The 16772-nt window shown below is 55.2% G+C and overlaps 1 protein-coding gene across 1 annotated transcript; it reads left to right on the forward strand.

Moving 5' to 3' along the window:
• The first annotated feature begins 7138 nt into the window (after positions 1-7138).
• LOC128782946 (olfactory receptor 14A16-like) lies at positions 7139-8937 on the forward strand. The gene has a single exon (XM_053933515.1). It carries the CDS (start codon positions 7951-7953, stop codon positions 8920-8922), a length of 972 nt encoding a protein of 323 aa, XP_053789490.1. The 5' UTR covers positions 7139-7950; the 3' UTR covers positions 8923-8937.
• The last annotated feature ends 7835 nt before the right edge of the window (positions 8938-16772 follow it).

The raw sequence follows: 16772 nt of genomic DNA on the forward strand, positions 1-16772 counted from the left end.
CTTCTGATCGATCTTAATCCCTTAAAAACACCTGAAATAGGACCAGAAAAGAAAGAAATTTGTCAGAGATGTCTAAAGTCTCACCATTTCACAGCTAATTGAGGGGGAAGTTATGGTTTGGAGACATATTATGGAAGACCTGTTGGTCCTTGGGGGATTTTGGGCAGTGTTCTACATCTCTCTGCATTCCAAACAACAAACAGTCCCACTGAAAACAACGCAGTCTTACCCCAAAAGGTCTCAATCCCATCTAAAAATGGCTTGTTCCCACCTCAAAAAAAACTCAATCCCATGCCAAAATTACTCAGTTCCTTATCCGCTAGGGTGAGATGGGGTTGGAAGAAGACTGGGAGAAGTGGAATCCAAATTTGGAGCAGTGGGATTGGGGTTGTGTGGGACTGAGTGGGTGGGATGTATTTTAGCGGTAAATAAAATATTCAGAATTATTGATTCCTGTCCCATTCATTTTCCATCAGTTCTGGTTTGTTTTCCCGAGTGCCACCTTCTCAGCTGTTTGTGTTTGTGTCCTCTTTTCTCTCCTGTCTTTCTCTGCCTGCTCTGTTTCTCTCTCAGTGCCTCCCTTGACACAGGGCAGCTTCCACCAAAGATCCTGCCCTGATTTCATTCCCAATCCAGGAGCTACAACCACCATGGGTGAAGTTATGAAGGCTGGCAGTGAAATGTCACTGTAGGATCTTGCTCCACTTGGCTTCTGGCTCTTCCATAAGAGCTTTGCCTTCAAGGGCAGGAAGATCTTTTCCTGGCTGGGAACTGGAATTCCAGCCCCTGGGAGCGTGTGCCATGGATCCCAGAGGGTCATTCCCGAGGCTCCCAGGGTGCTGCTCCTGCCATGCCTCCCAAGGAGCCATGCAGGGCCAGGGGACAAGGTGCAGCAGCTGTGTTGGTTCTGCAATGCCACAAGGGCCCCTGGTTCCATGAGTTTCCGCACTGCCAACAGCGGTTCCTGGGTTCCCATGGTGCCCTGCTGTGTCACCATGGATATTTGGTGGCATGAAGTTCCTCAGTGTCACAATGGCCTACCTGGCTCCATGAGCTTCCCCAGTGTCCAAATGGCCTCCTTGGATGGGCAGTGTTACCATGGGCCATTGTCTCCATGCAGCCCTGCTGGGTCACCGTGGACTCCTTGGTTCCATGAGGTTCTGGGGGTGTCTCCATGGTCTCCTTGGATCCACAGTGTCACAATGGACCACATAAAACCTTTATCATGGCATTGACTTCATTAACTTAGCCCATTTAACCTAAAAACCTTTAAGCCTTAAGATGATAAGTTACCTGAAAATGTTCCAGGTAAGTTGGATTAGAAGGGGAAGAAATAGAGAACAACAGAAAGGCAGAAGATCTATAGAAAGACGCTCACACAGGCACCAACTGCTCGGGTTCCAGTGTCACCAACAGCGGAACCCCAGGAGAAGGCAGGATCCAGACCATGGGCTGGCCTCCAGCTCCGGCTTTTAACCCCCTGGGCCTCCATGGGCCCGCCCCTGGGGTGGGACTGACAGTTGATTGCCCAATCAGAGTCAGGGTAGGCACCAGCTGCTGGTGATTGATTGACAGCTCAGCCAATCAGAGCTGGGTTAGCACTGCCTGCTGTGTGATTGATTGACAGCTCAGCCAATCAGAGCTGGGTTGGCACCGCCCCTGCTGTGTGATTGACAGCTGTGCCAGGCCAGGGCAGGGGGTGGGGCTCTGTCCCACCACAAACCAAGGCCTGACCCGGCCCTGGCCCCACACGGGCATTCCGAGCATCCCAAGGGGTCTCGGGACATCGATCTCATCCAGCCTCTGACAGCGACCACGGTGACCCTGGGGAACCTCATGGAGCCATGGGTCAGGTGTGACAGTGAGGGTCCAAGGACACCATGGTGACACTACGGACCTGTTGCATCCCAAGCCGAGGAAGGGGACGATGAGGCTGGGATGCCTTGGGAGGAAACTCCCCTCTGAGTTCTAATGGTATAGAGACATGTTCTCCCACAGTCCCTTGCACCTTTACGTTAATCATTTCAGTTGTGTTATTCCTTTTCCCTCCCCACTTCTTGAAAGTTCTACATTCCTTAGTTACATCATCCCTTGTCTCCTCCCCAGTTCCAGAATGTTCCCCGCTCCTGCTTTCCCTATTGGTCCCCTGTCCCTTACTTTTCCTCCCCTGAATCTCTGTTGGTTGTTGCTCTTCAGTCCCTCCTCTGTGCCACCCCTGCTCCCTCAACCCACTGGCCCTCAGGTTTGATGCTCTGCCCCACTGTCTCCCTATATAGCCCTGGACCAGGCTGTATTGTGTGTTCTTTGTCCCTGGACGCCTTCAGCGTGTAGTTGAAATAAACTGCCACTGGAACTCCACACAAAGAACCCCTCCTGCCTTTTCATTCTCCACCGACATTCAAATGACACAGCGCAGCGTGAGCGTCTGGTGTGCAGAGCTGTCCGTCCTTCCTGGCTGAGACACTCTTGGAAAGGCGGTGGCTTCGGCAGCTCCTGCTGCTCTGCTGCACGGAACATCATGTAGCCATGGGTCAGTTGTGACAATGCAGGCCCAAGGACACCACGGTGACACTGGGGAACCTCATGGAACCAAGGGGCCATTGTGACACTGGCCTGACTCATGGAATCACCATTGTGAAACTCGGGGGCCCCAAGGAACCAAGGGTCCATGGTGACCTTGTGGAGCCCGCAGTGTCACAGAGGAGCCGTTGTGACACAGCGAGGGCACATGGAGCCGAGGGGCCATTGTGACACATCAGGGCTTTGTGGAACCACAAAGCCATTGTGACATTGCAAGGCCTCATGGAAGCACGGGGCCATTGTGACACTGCAGAAGCAAGGGGGACATTGTGACACTCCAGGGCCTCATGGAACCAAGGAGACCATTGTGACACTGTGGGGTCCCACAAAACCAAGGGAACATGGAACAAGTCTGGCTGGTTGGGCCTCCTGGGGACCACCTGACAGGTCCGGCTGACCTTGGCATGTCGAGGGCTGCTTCTCATCTACCCTGAGGCACTTGGGGCTCTGGGCTTTCCTTCCTATGGGAGAGAACTGTCCTTCTCCTTGATGCATCCATAGCCAAAACTGGGATTCCACTTCCAAAACTCTGTACATCCATGCAATGCAATCTGCCAGTACCATCAAGTCTGGCTGGCCTTGGCCTCTGGTGGCTGCCCCTGCCACACTGGGGCTCAGTTCTTTCCTTCCCATGGAGATCCCTGTGACACTGTGGGCACCTCATGGAACCAAGGAGATCATTGTGGCACCACTGGAGCCCATGGAACCAAGGGGCCATGGTGACACAGCGGGGCTTCATGGACCCAGAGACCATTCTGACTCTGTGGGGCCTGATGGAACCATGGGGACCATTAGGACCCTTCAGGGCCTCGTGTCACCAAGGGGGCATTGTGACACCTCAGGGCCTCCTGGAAGCAAGGGACCATTGGGACACTGTGGGGCCCCATGGCACCGAGGGAACATGGAACAGGTCTGGCTGGCTTGGCCTCCCAGGGGCCACCTGACAGGTCTGGCTGATCTTGGAATGCCAAGGGCTGCCTCTCATCAGCTCCTGGAGCACTGGGGCTCCATGCTTTCCTTGCTATGGGAAAGAACTGTCCATCTTTTCAGATGCCCATTGCCAAAACTGGTATCCTCCCTAAAAAATCCCCTATATTCAAGGGTATATCTCTGAACAAAACCTGCCAGCTCTAGCTGGCCTTGGCATCTGGTGGTCACATCTCATCGGCCCCTATACACTGGGCTCTGTTCCTTCCTTCCAATTGAAAAGAACCGTCTTTCATGTCCAGGGACCATGGCCAAAATTAGAATTTGGCCTCCCAAATTCCATATATCTGAAGATTGCTCCCCGACGGAAGTAGTCCGGACAGACAGGTCAGGCTGGCCCTGTCCTCTGGTGATTTTCTTACACTATGAGCTGAATGTTTTCATTTGAAAACACCTTGGAGAGGGCCCAGAGATCTCCCAAGGTGGGGTTTTGGGGCCTCAGGCACATGAGAACTACATAAGGACAAAGGAGCTCTGTGCTCTGTGCTGTTGTGGTGGTTTTGCATCACACAAGTGATGTCCTGAGAGAAGATGCTAGCAGTTTCCTCCGTGTCTGACAAAAAAAGCAATCAGTAATTAGATTTGAGAGCTGACAATCTGTTAGACCACAAAGGAAACTGCCCACGCCTCTGTGAAGACATAAGTTAAAGAGGAAGAAGCCTGGCTGGGTCTCTTTTCCTTCTGGCCAGCAAAGAGGTGCCAAGGCCGGCCCAGCCCCCGTCTGGGCCGGAGCGGGCCGGGCGGCTCCTGCCGTGGGGCCGGGCCCCTTCCCAGGGAGCCCGCCAGGCCCCATCGGCTGCCGGGCAGGGGAGGGGAGGCCGCGGGGCCGAGGCCGGGCCGGGCCGTGGCTGCGCTTGCTGACATCTGGCCGCTGCCGAGCCCTGCCCCGCCGCCAGCCCGGGCCCAGCCAGGATCCGCCGGGCCCCAGGAGCAGCCCCGGGCCGGGCCGGCTCGGCCAAGCTTCTGCCGCCCTTGGGCTTGGCCCGCAACCAGCGGGCAGGGCCAGGAGAAGCCATCGGCCCCGGCCGTGCTGCTGCTCTGCTCTGGCCTGGCTGCTGAGATCCTGGCCCTGCCCCCAGCGCCGCCCAGCCTGACACAGCCCCAGCGCAGCCGCTGCACAAACCTCCATGGGAAAACAGCTCCGGCCGCAAGGACCCAGCCCGGCCGGGCTCACGCAACCATCTGCAGGCCCCGCCTGAGATATTGACTCTTCCCGTGCTTCCATCCTCCCTCCAGTGAGAGAAAAGGACAAAGTGCAGGCACACACAGGAGCAACGTGAAGACACCAAGGTCAGTGAAGAGGAAGTTGAGTCCCAGATGGGAGGGATGAGGAGATGCCTTGACCTTGGGGCTGAAATCCTTTGCTAAAGCTATGGAGAAGGATGGAATTGATACATCAGACTCTCTTTTTCCCTATAACGCATTGAAAAGTATGGGGAGATGACTTGTTCAGCAAAGGTCACCATGCTAATGTAAGCAAATGTTGAAGTTGCTGTGATCCCATGAGGAGTCTGAACAGAGAAAGAGAGAAGAGTGATGAGACCCTGTGCCCTCAGGGAGAGAAGAAGAAGACCTCTGTTCGCAGAGATGAAGATGATTTCATAAATAGATGAAGAGAACCTTTGCGCTTAAACAGCTCATCTTTAAACTAATACCCCATAAGTTGACATGGCCCATAAACATAGCTGTGGGAAAAGCTGTGAAAAAATGGGAGGGACTTGATGATTTCAGTTTTTCTGAGTGGCTGCTATTTGTGGAAATTGAGAGCCACAAGAGAACTGTTTTCTTGTGGAGAAGTCTCCACGGCATGAAAGAGAGACACCTCTCCCTAAGTGAATTGAAGAAAGACTATTCTAGAGGTGGAAAACTGACTGAAAATTTTAGGTTTTGTCTCCTTACATTGTCAGTAAGAGTTGTAGGGAGAGGTTTTCTGAAAGTTTTGTCCTGATTCTTATTACTCTTTCTTTTACTGACTATTGTAAACTTTTCTTTATACCCTTTTAAAGTTTTGAGCCCACTTTGCCTTTCTCCTAATCCTATCTCACAGCAGGAAATGCGTAAGTATATTCTTGTGAGTGCATTGATAATTAGCCAACACTGAACCCGCCATACTAATTGATGCATTGGCCGAGAAATCTCAAATTGGAGAACCAAAACCACTACAGAAACTTCCTGATGAACTGTAGTAGAGCAGAGGGAAATCAAGGCAGAGCCATGGTTTGTCAGGACTTGCTTGATCCTAATGAGCCCCGTGGTGCATTTGGAGCTGAGCCCTGGAACCTCAGGGCTTGAGAGAAGATGGCACAAACCTTTGCAGGAGTCAAAGTCAGAAGAAAAGCCCAAAGTGTCTCAAAGCATTAATGGGTCCCACTGAGGTCCATCCCCAACACAGGCCCCTCATGGACTCCTTGGAGGAGAGAACTGGAGGCCAGGATGGCACAAAAACCTCTCAGAGACTCAAAATGGCACAAAAACCTCTCAGTGTGGAAAGGAAAATCCAAAGTACCTTAAAAACCTAGAGTATCTCAAAGCATTAATGAGCCCCACTGAGTGTCAGTACAAAGCTCTCAAGGGACTCGTTAAAGCCGATAATTGGGGCCATGATTGCACAAACCTCTCACAGAGTCTGTATCCAAAGGGAAACACTAAGTACCTTAAAAGAAGTGAGTACCTTGAAGCATTAATGAGCCCCATTGAGTGTTGTTCCTGACCAAGCCTCTCCAGGGACTAATTACAGCAGATAATTGGAGGCCATGATTGCAGAAAGCTCTCAGAGACTGCAAGGCAAAAGCCAAAGCCAAAGTCCTTTGAAAAACCTGCAGTCCCTGGGAGCATTGTGGAGCCCCCAGGGCCATTCCTGAGCAAGGCTCCCCAGGGACTCCTTCCAGCAGATCCTTGAGGCCACTGGGATGTGGGCTAGGGGGGGATGCTGAGGGCAGGACAAGGGGCTGACAGTGCCCAGCCTGGCTGGGGCTGTGCCAGGAGGCCCCAGGGCCTCAGGACAAGGTGTCTCCTGACAGCCCTTGGTGCCACAGACCCTGCTGTGCCCCAGGCCACCAAGACTTGGCTTCTCTTTGTCCCCACCTGTCATCAGTGCCTCCAGTTCTCTGCTCTGCCTGGGGCCTGGGGACACTTTCTCAGTCGTGTCCCTCACTGGGACCCATTAAAAGTCAAAGAAACTTTGGAGTTGGATTCTGACTTGCAGTTCCGGAGAGGTTTCTTCAGCTCCCTCTCAGGGCCTGATGTTCAGGGCCTGAGCACAAAGCCCCAGAGGCTCATTCAAGTCCTTGTGCTGTGTCTGTGCTGCTGAGCTGGGCCGGGCTCCTGGCACAGAGGATGATGCTGGTAAGCAAGCAGAGCTTCAAAAGCACATTTCTCTGGATGAGCAGCTCTTCTCCCAGCCCAGCAGGGCTGGGGCACTGCCTGCAGCCAGCGCGGGCACAGCCCAGAGGCACAGAGAGCTTCAATCAGTCAGGGCTGGGAAGGTGCTGAGAAGTGCCTGAGGCAGAATCACTGCCAGCCCTTGGCACAGGAACCTCTGGCTGCAGGACAATGCAGTTGCAGCTCCTGCAGTGATCTCCTCAAGCTGGAACATCCCAATGCCCACAGCCCCTGTGAGTACATTCTCTGATGGTCTCTTGTGCAGAGCAGCCAGGGGTGCCCAGGGCTGTCCTGCAGAGCAGGGTCCTGCAGCCCAGGGCGCTGTGCTGGGCCAGGGACTCTGCTGCCTGCCAGGGACAGCTCTCAGCCGGCCCGGGGAGCTGCTCCCAGCGCTGGGGGACAAGATGTGGGTGGAAGGAGACAGCTGGTAGGGCTTGGAATTGTTTTCCTTGTGTGGTGAGGATGCTGCATTGTTCAGGACCATGGCATTTAACTCCAGAACATTTCCAAGCAGATTATACAGGGAGCACAGCAAGGCAGGGGCTGCATAAAAGGGCAAATGCTGCTAGTTTAATCTACTGCTCTGGGTTGCCTGGATGGGAAATTGCACATAGATATTCTTCTCTCAGTTCAGGCTGAGAAAAATAAGAAAGTTTTCTCTCGGATATGAATAAACCAGGAAGTGACAGAAATCAACACAGGGCCCGTTAGAGGCAGTGTCACTTTTCCAGCCTCCTCAGGGTTGCTCTGGCGTTACCATCAAAGCCTGCAGAGCCAGAGATGCCCCTGGGCTGTGCCTGAGCTGGGAGGGGTCTGCAGGGCAGAGCTGAGCCCCCAGGGTGGGCTGGGCTCTGGCAGCACTGGCAGGGCCCAGCCCTGGGCACAGGGAAGCAGCTGCTGGCAAGGACAGCTCCAGGCAGCAGAGCCCAGGCAGGCAGTGGGGGGAAAGTGCCCCCAAGCTGGGCTGGAATATTTAAATTCCTCTCCAAACCCAACTATTCCATGATTACGTTTTTTACAGATCCACATGCCAAGGCACAGCACATGTCCAACAGCAGCTCCATCAGCCACTTCCTCCTGCTGGCACTGGCAGAGACGCGGCAGCTGCAGCTCCTGCACTTCTGCCTCTTGCTGGGCATCTCCCTGGCTGCCCTCCTGGGCAACGGCCTCATCATCAGCGCCGTAGCCTGCGGCCACCACCTGCACACGCCCATGTTCTTCTTCCTGCTCAACCTGGCCCTCAGCGACCTGGGCTCCATCTGCACCACTGTCCCCAAAGCCATGCACAATTCCCTCTGGGACACCAGCACCATCTCATACACAGGATGTGCTGCACAGGTATTCCTGATCATCTTCCTTGGAACAGAGCTTTCCCTCCTGACCATCATGTGCTACGACCGCTACGTGTCCATCTGCAAACCCCTGCACTACGGGACCCTCCTGGGCAGCAGAGCTTGTGCCCACATGGCAGCAGCTGCCTGGGCCAGTGCCTTTCTCAATGCTCTGCTGCACACAGCCAATACATTTTCCCTGCCCCTGTGCCATGGCAATGCCCTGGGCCAGTTCTTCTGTGATATCCCCCAGATCCTCAAGCTCTCCTGCTCCAAATCCTATCTCAGGGAACTTGGGCTTCTTGCAGTTAGTGTCTGTTTGGTATTTGGTTGTTTTGTGTTCATTGTTTTCTCCTATGTGCAGATCTTCAGGGCTGTGCTGAGGATCCCCTCTGAGCAGGGACAGCACAAAGCCTTTTCCACCTGCCTCCCTCACCTGGGTGTTGTCTCCCTGTTTCTCAGCACTGCACTGTTTGCTCACCTGAAGCGCCCCTCGATGTCCTCCCCATCCCTGGATCTGGCCCTGTCAGTTCTGTACTCAGTGGTGCCTCCAGCCCTGAACCCCCTCATCTACAGCCTGAGGAACCAGGAGCTCAAGGCTGCAGTGTGGAGACTGATGACTGGAGGCTTTCAGAAACATTAAACTGCTGACCGTTTTTTGCCAATCACTTACAATAAAAGTCATCTTTGATACTTGTTGCTTTGGTTGTGGGCATTTTTTCCTTTGTTTAACTTGTTTCATCTTCTCCCCAAGGAAATGTCATTGTTTGTGCCATTTCTCATTTTATTTCTCTCCACCTTCCCAGTGGCCACAGACTTTGCCCATGAGGGGCTGCACTCTTGGTGGCATTAAATAAACAAAAGCATCTCCCAGTAGAGTTTTCTGAAGTGATGCCCTTTTGTTGCCTTCTCTGGAGCTGCAGCAGCAATGTCTGTGTGCAGAGCTGGGGGCAGATCAGTGCTGGCACAGCAGCTGTGCCCAGCAGCAGCAGCAGCACTTGGTGTTGCCAGTGCTGCTCCCGTGGCCCTGCCCCGCTGCCCTGGTGGCCCTGGTGTTGCTGCAGGGCCTGAGTGCTCTCGGGGCCGGGCACAGTCCTGGGGCTGGCAGTGCTGGGGCTGCAGCAGGGACAGGCCATGGGCACTGCTGGGGCAGCGCTGACGCCTCAGGCCAGGGCCTGGGGGCTCCAGGCTCCTTGCCCAGGCTCTCTCAAGAACACGGCCAGGCCAATGCTGAGTGCAGAAAACCCCCGTCAGCAGCCCCAGGCTGGCCGTGGGCAGGCTGGGGGCAAACAGCACGGCTGGTGCTCTGCAAGGGCCCTGGGGGAGACGGGAAGGAGCAGCAGAGCAGGGGCTGATCCATCCCCAGTGCGCTGCACAGCCCAGGGCAGCGTCCCAGAGCGTCCTCATGGAGCTGCCAACAACATCCCCCCTCTGCAGCCCTGGCCTCTCCCCCAGCTCACACAGGTGCCGCATCCTTGCAGGCACAGACACGGCAGCGCTGGCTCAGGAGCCCCTGTTTGCATTGCACACAGCAGGCGGGAGCACCCCCGTGCTGGTGCTGTGGGGACATGAACCTGAGGGAGCACAAATGCCATCAGCCCCTGGGGCCAGGAAGGGCTGGGGGACGCCAGGGAAACCACTCAGCTTTGTCTTGGCCTCTGCACTCAGCCAGAAAGTTTGTTCCCATCAGCTGGGACTTTCCTGTCCCACTGCAGATGCTGTTGCTCAGAGCCCGGGCTGCCTGGCAGCCACCCCCAAACTGCCTTGAGCATTTCCCTGGCTTCTCCTTTGCTTTCTTTCCTCTTCCCTGGTCCACATTTCTTCCTCTTGCCCACCCCCGTTCTCTCCCCTGCACACAGCCCATCCCTGTTTGCCCTTTCCTCTCTAGCTCCACTCCCCATTGCAGTTCCTGACTTGGCACCATGGGAACGGCCCTTGGGGAGCAGGATCATCCCACAAGTGCTGCAGGAATTGTCTGCAGGCTCCTGCAGGGCCTCGTGCTGCTCCCTTGCCAGAGGCAGCCCAGGCCAGGGGGGCACATCTGGGCTGCTGTGTCTGCCTGTGGGGCTCCCTGTTCTGGGCAATGAGGAGGAGCTGCAGAGGCTCTGCAGGACTGACAGGATGGGCTTTGGGGCTGTGAGGAGAAGCTGAGGGACCTGGGCTGCTGCAGCTTCTGAAGAGGAGGCCCAGGGCTCCTCCTGCAACTGCTCCAAGGGTGGTTTCAGAGAATCCCAGAATCAGCAAGGCTTGTAAAGACCTTGGAGATCATCAAGTCCAACCTGTGCCCTGACAGTGCCTTGTCTCCCCTGAGCCTCCTCTTCTCCAGGATAAACAACCCCAGCTCCCTCAGCTGCTTCTCACAGGACTTGTGCTCCAGACCCCTCACCAGCCTTGCTGCCCTTCTCTGGACACACCCCAGCCCCTCCATGTCCTTCCTAATTTTGGGGGCCCAGAACTGGACACAGCACTCGAGGTGCTGCCCAAGCAGTGCTCAGCACAGGGGAAGAATCCCTGCCCTGCTCCTGCTGGCCACACCATTCCTGATCCAGGCCAGGAGCCATTGGCCTTCTTGGCCACCTGGGCACACGGCTGGCTCATGTCCAGCCTGCTGTCCATCAGTCCCTGCAGGTCCCTTTCTGCCTGGCTGCTCTCCAGCCCCTCTGTCCCCAGCCTGGAGTGCTGCAGGGGTTGTTGTGGCCAAAGTGCAGGACCCGGCACTTGGACTTGTTAAATCTGACCTTGTTGGATTTGGGCCCTGGATCCAGCCTGTCCAGGGCCCTGTGCAGAGCCCTCCTACCCTCCAGCAGATCAACACTCCCAGACAACTTGGTGTCACCACGGTTCCATCAGGCCCCAGAGTGTCCCAATGGTCTCCATGATTCCATGAGGCCTCCCAGTGTCACAATGTCCTTTTGGTTCCATGGGACCCCTTGGTGTCACAAAGTCCTTTGGATCCTTGGGCCCTGCAGTGTCACAATGGTGCCGTGGTTCCCCAAGGCCCTGCAGTATCACAGTGGCCCCATCATGACACGAGGTCCTGCTCTGTCAAAAAGCTCTGCATGGTTCCACAAGGCCCTGCAGGGTCACAGTGCATCCTTGGTTCCGTGAGGCCTCAGAGCACCACAATGTATTCCTTGGTGCTGCAGTGTCACAATGGAGCCCTGGTGACACAAGATCCTGCAGTGTCACCAGAGACCCTTGGTTCCATGGGGCACCACAGTGTCACAATTGTTCCCTCAGTTCCCAGAGTCCTTGCCATGGAGCAATGGCCCCTTGATCCCATTGTCCTCAGGCTCTCCCAAGGGTCTCCTTTGTTCCGCAGTGGCACAATGGCCCCTTGGTTCCACAAGGCCTCGCAGTGTCACAGTGGCCTCTGTGGTTCCACCAGGACCCAGACTGTCACAGTGCACTCCTTGCTTCCATTCAGCCCCACAATGTCACAGTGGCCCCGTGGCTCTGTGGTGCCATGTCGTACACAGTGTCACCATGGTCCTCTAAGTGCCACCAGGCCCTGCAGTGTCACAATGGCCCCTTGCTTGACCAGGGCCCTGCAGTGTCACAATCATCAGAGAATCAACCAGGCTGGCAAAGGCCTTGGAGAGCATCAAGTCCAACCTGGCACCCAACACCACCTTGTCACCCAGACCATGACACTGAGGGCCACATCCAGTCTTTGCTGAAACACTTCCAAGGACAGTGACTCACCCACCTCCCTGAGCAGCCCATTCCAATGCCCAATCACCCCTTGTGTGAAGAATATTTCCTAATGTCCAGCCTAAACAGCCCCTGGTGCAGCTGAAGGCTGTGTCCTCTTGTCCTGTCACTGTTGCCTGGGAAAAGAGCCCGACCCCCACCTGGCTGAATCCTCCTGTCAGGGAGTTGTAGAGAGTGATGAGGTCTCCCCTGAGCCTCGTCTTCTCCAGGATCAACAACCCCAGCTCCCTCAGCCGCTCCTCACAGGACTTGTGCTCCAGAGCCCTCACCAGCCTTGCTGCCCTTCTCTGGACGCGCTCCAGCCCCTCCATGTCCTTCCTAAATTGGGAGGCCCAGAGCTGGACACAGCACTCGAGGTGCTGCCCAAGCAGTGCCCAGCACAGGGCAAGATTCCCCTCCCTGCTCCTGCTGGCCACACCATTCCTGATCCATAGGTGTGTCAGAGCTTGGATGAGGGAAATGGTGGGGAGGGGTTTGGGACAAAGTGTTAGTGATTGTCAGCCATGAAGGGTCTTGATTTTCATATCTATTCAGACTGTATTAGAAGGTGCTGGAGGTCAATATCAATTGGACAGTGTTGATATCAATCTGTAAACAGGAAAAGAAAACAGGGCAAAACAGTTGTCTCTGCATTGTCTTCAATATAGTATATTCACTTTGAATACACTTCTGAAATCTGGCTAATTAACCACAGAAGAATTGAAAACTTTGATTATTCCCAGAGGCTGTTTCTGTTACGGAGTTTTGAACAAATTATTATGAGCTTTTGTCACTGAATTCCTGAACTGAAGGGCTCAGGAAAGAAGAGGCCTCTGGAGTAGGAAAATTCATCAGCAACCTCCAAGGGGCCGAGGATCCATCTCCATCAGAGCAGCAATGAGCAGAAATGGGCAGAGCTTTGTGGCTGCCCCAGCTCTGGGATGAGCCCTGGGCCTGGAGCAGGAGCAGCTCTGGAGGGCCCCAAGGCCAGGGCTCTTGTGCTGGCCTGGGCAGATGGGATGGCAGCAGGGGCTGCAGAGCTCTCAGCAGCTGAGGCCGAGGGGAGCAGGGCAGCCAGGGAGCCTCCTTGTGCCTTGGGCAAGCCCCTTCCCCCATGGCTGGGGCTGAGTCCTGGCTGAGCTGCAGCTGCTGCTGTGCCCTTGGCAGGGGCTGAGGCCGTGGGGCCAGTGGCCAGAGCAGCCTGGCCTGAGCAGAGCTGTGGGGCCAGAGCCGGCTGGGCTGTGCTGGGGAGAGGCCCTTGGTGCTGCACAGAGCTCAGGGCAGCTGGCAGAGCTTGCAGGGAGCTGGGCTGGGCTCCGAGAGCCTGGCCCAGAAACCAGCAGTGTCCATCTCAGCCTGGCTGAGCGTGCAGGGGCAGGACTCAGCCCAGGCCTTGTGGGGCAGGGCCAGTGCCTGTGCAAGGCATTGAAAACAGGCAAGTGCCCGAGAGAGGAGGCTGCTCTGTGCCCTTGGAGGCATGGACACAGCAGGGAGGGGGCCCAGGACATTTGTCACCACCAGCTGCTTTCCCTGCTGTGTGATGTCTTCCTGTCACACTGTGACAGGCAGATCCTGTCCGCCTCTTTTTGCTCAGGGCTCTTCCTGGGGCACTGGGATGTGGGTAATTTCCTTTCTCCTTGTTTCCAGTCTGGGCCTCTCTTGGGGTCTGGGCATCAAAGTAACCCCAAGATTGTAAAAGTCCTTGTTCTACCAGCCCGTGCAGCCAAAGAAGGAGTCGGAATGCGAAGGATCAGCTTCTCAAGGTTGTTTATTTTTCCTCATCTATAACATTCTTTCTCTGACCTGCTGAGCTCTGTCCAGCAGGTCAGCCATGGCATTCTGTGTGCCGCCTCGGGCGGCGTTTACATTTTATACTAAAAACTACGTGTACCATGTTTACATTAATGTGCCAATATCTATCATTTATGTTAGACAGTCTGTCTCTACGTTAAACCAATAGAAAAATGTCCCCATCACAGCAAGACATGGACGACAAGAAGAAGGAGAAGAAGGTCAGGACATGCCCAAATCCCTCCATCTTGTCCTGTGAACCCCATTCTAAAAACCTCAAAATTCTATTATTTTTCACCCTGTGTTAATTCAACTACTACACTATTCAAAGCCTTGTGGCTTGTAATTCCACATACAAAATCGGCAGCTTTTTCCACGGGCTCAAATTGAAGCCACAGGTGTTTTTGACTTCATGCCAAGGTCTCCCAGCCCCCTGCCAGGGTCTCAAGACAGCCAGGGTAGCCAGAGGGATGTCCTGGACTCTGACAGGCCTCCTCAGCTGCCCTTGGCATTAATTATTTCTTTCTCTGGCTGTTCTCTACCATGTCAAAAGGATCCACCATCAGTGAAACCACCCTTCAGTCCCTCCCAGGGCTCTCCTCTGCTGTCCTCAGTCTCCACCCCACTGAGCACAGAGCTCCTGTGTCCCTGTACAGTGCTCATGTGCCCGAGGCCAAGAGCGCCTGGACAAGAGGGACAGTTCTTTTCTACAGGAGGGAAACCACAGAGCCTCAGGGTTTTGAAGGCACATGAGAAGCAGCCACCAGAGGCCAAGGCAAGCCAGACCTGTCTGTACCTGCAGCTTTGTCTGAAAGCAACCCTTGGATATATGTGGAGTTTTGGGGGTGGAATTCCATTTCCGCCGTGGGTTCCTGGACTGGAATGACAGTTCTCCATAGGAAGGAAAGGGTGGAGCCCCAGTGTTTCAAAGGCTGTTTAGAGGTGGCCTCAAGGAGGCCAAGGCCAGCCAGACCTGTTGTCAGGGAAGAATCCTTGGACAGACAGAATTTGGGAGGCCAGACCCCACTTTTGTCTATGGGCATCTGGACGAGAAGGACAGTTCTGTTCTGTAGGAAGGAAAGTACAGAGCCCCAGTGTTTGAAAGGCAGATGAGAGCTGGCCCCCAGAAAACCAAGGGAACTTGGACAGTCCTGGCAGGTTTCGTCTGGGAGTGATCCTTGCATATAAGGAATTTTGGAGGCGGATTCTCAATTTTGGCCATGGACACCTGGATTTGAAAGATGTTTTTTCCCATGGGAAGAAAAGCAAAGGCCCCCAGTGTTTTCAAGGCAGATGAGAGGTGACCCCCTCAGAGGCCAAGACCAGCCAGTGCTGTCTGTCCTGGCAGGTTTCATATGGGAATAATCCTTGGATGTAATCACATTTGGAGGAGGAACCCCAATATCAGCCATGAACCCCTGGAGGAGGAGGAGGACAGTTCTTTCCCACAGGAAGGAAAGCATGGAACTCCAGGGTTTCAGGGGCTGGTGAGACGTGACCCTCAACATGCCAAGGCCAGCTGGACCAGTCAGGTGGCCTCCAGGAGGCCCAGCCAGCCAGACCTGTTCCATCTTCTTGGATCCTTGGGGCCCTGCAGCATCACAATGGCCCCTTGGTTCCATGAGGCCCTGTAGGATCACAACAGATTTTTGTTTCCATGAGGCCCAGTGATATCACAATGGTCTCTTTGGCTCCACAGTGGCACAATGGCCCCTTGCTTCCATGAGGCCTTGCAGTGTCAAAATGAAATCCTTGTTCCCATGGGAATGAGCAATGCCACGATGCCCATTGATTCCATGACGTCGCAGAGTCTCAAAATGGCCCCTTGGTTCTATTGGGCTCCCCAGGATCACAATGGCCCCTTGGTTCCACCTGGCCTGGATGTGTTACGCTGGCCCGGATGTGTTACGCCGGCCCCTTGCTTCCATGGGGACTCGCAGTGTCACAATGGCCCCTTGCTCCCATGAGGCCTTGCAGTGTCACAGTGGTTGCCTTGGTTCTGTGAGGCCCTGTGGTGTCACAATGGCCCCTTGGTTCCATGGGGACTCGGAGTGTCAGGATGGTCTCACTGGTTCCATGGAGCCCCGCAGTGTCACAATGGACTTATGGTTCCATGAGCTTTCGTACTGCCAACAGCAGTCTCCTTGCTTCCACAGTGTCACAAAAGACCCTTGGTTCCATGAGGTTCAGTCGTGTAACATGGATGCCCTGATTCCATGAGGCTGTGTGTGTCACAGTGATCTCCTTGGTTCTGCGTCCCTGCTGTGGCTGCTGTGTAACAATGGACCTGTGGTACCATGAGGTTCCATAGTGTCACCATGGTCCCTTTGGTTCCACAAGGCCTTGCTGTGCCACAATGGCCCCTTGGTTCCATGAAGTTCCATAAAGTCTACAATGATCTCCTTGGTTCTGCAGCATCACAAGGGACCCTTGGTTCCATGAGGTGCTTGGCCTGCCACAGCCCCTCACAGCTCCTCATAGCCCCTCACGGCCCCCCACAGCTCCTCATGGCCCCTCACAGCTCCTCATGGCCCCTCATGGCCCCTCACAGCCCCTCATGGCCCCTCATGGCCCCTCACAGCCCCAGTCATGGGGCTCCTCCCAAAGGACAAGGGGTTGGGCCCTGCCTGTTCTCCTTTAATTTCAGTCCCTTCACAGCAACAAGTAAAGAAAGGCTGAAATGGAGCCTTTCCCCAGCCTTTCCCTCTGGGTTAATGGCAGGCTGAAGCTCTGTGCTGGCGCTGGCCCGAGCTCCAACATCCCTGCAGCCCCAGTTCCTTTGCTGTCCCCCCGTGTCCGTTCCCTGTCCCCGAGTCCCGCCCGGCTCTGGCAGCAGCAGCAGCCGCAGCGCAGTGGGCGCCGGCCCGGCCCAGCCGGGGCTCCCGGGCAGGAGCAGCAGCAGCGCCGGCCCCTTCCCACCTGCTCCTGCCTTGGCTTCCGAGGGCTTTTTCCAGCTGAATTCTGGAGAAGAGCAACAAGCACCCACACACAGCCCTGACTCCTCAGGGC

This window comes from Vidua chalybeata, assembly GCF_026979565.1.
Source record: "Vidua chalybeata isolate OUT-0048 chromosome W unlocalized genomic scaffold, bVidCha1 merged haplotype SUPER_W_unloc_5, whole genome shotgun sequence".
Taxonomy (NCBI): Eukaryota; Metazoa; Chordata; class Aves; order Passeriformes; family Viduidae; genus Vidua; species Vidua chalybeata.

Excerpts from the sequence above, each read along its gene's own strand:
- LOC128782946 (XM_053933515.1), top strand. The coding sequence starts at position 7,951 with ATGATTACGTTTTTTACAGATCCACATGCCAAGGCACAGCACATGTCC.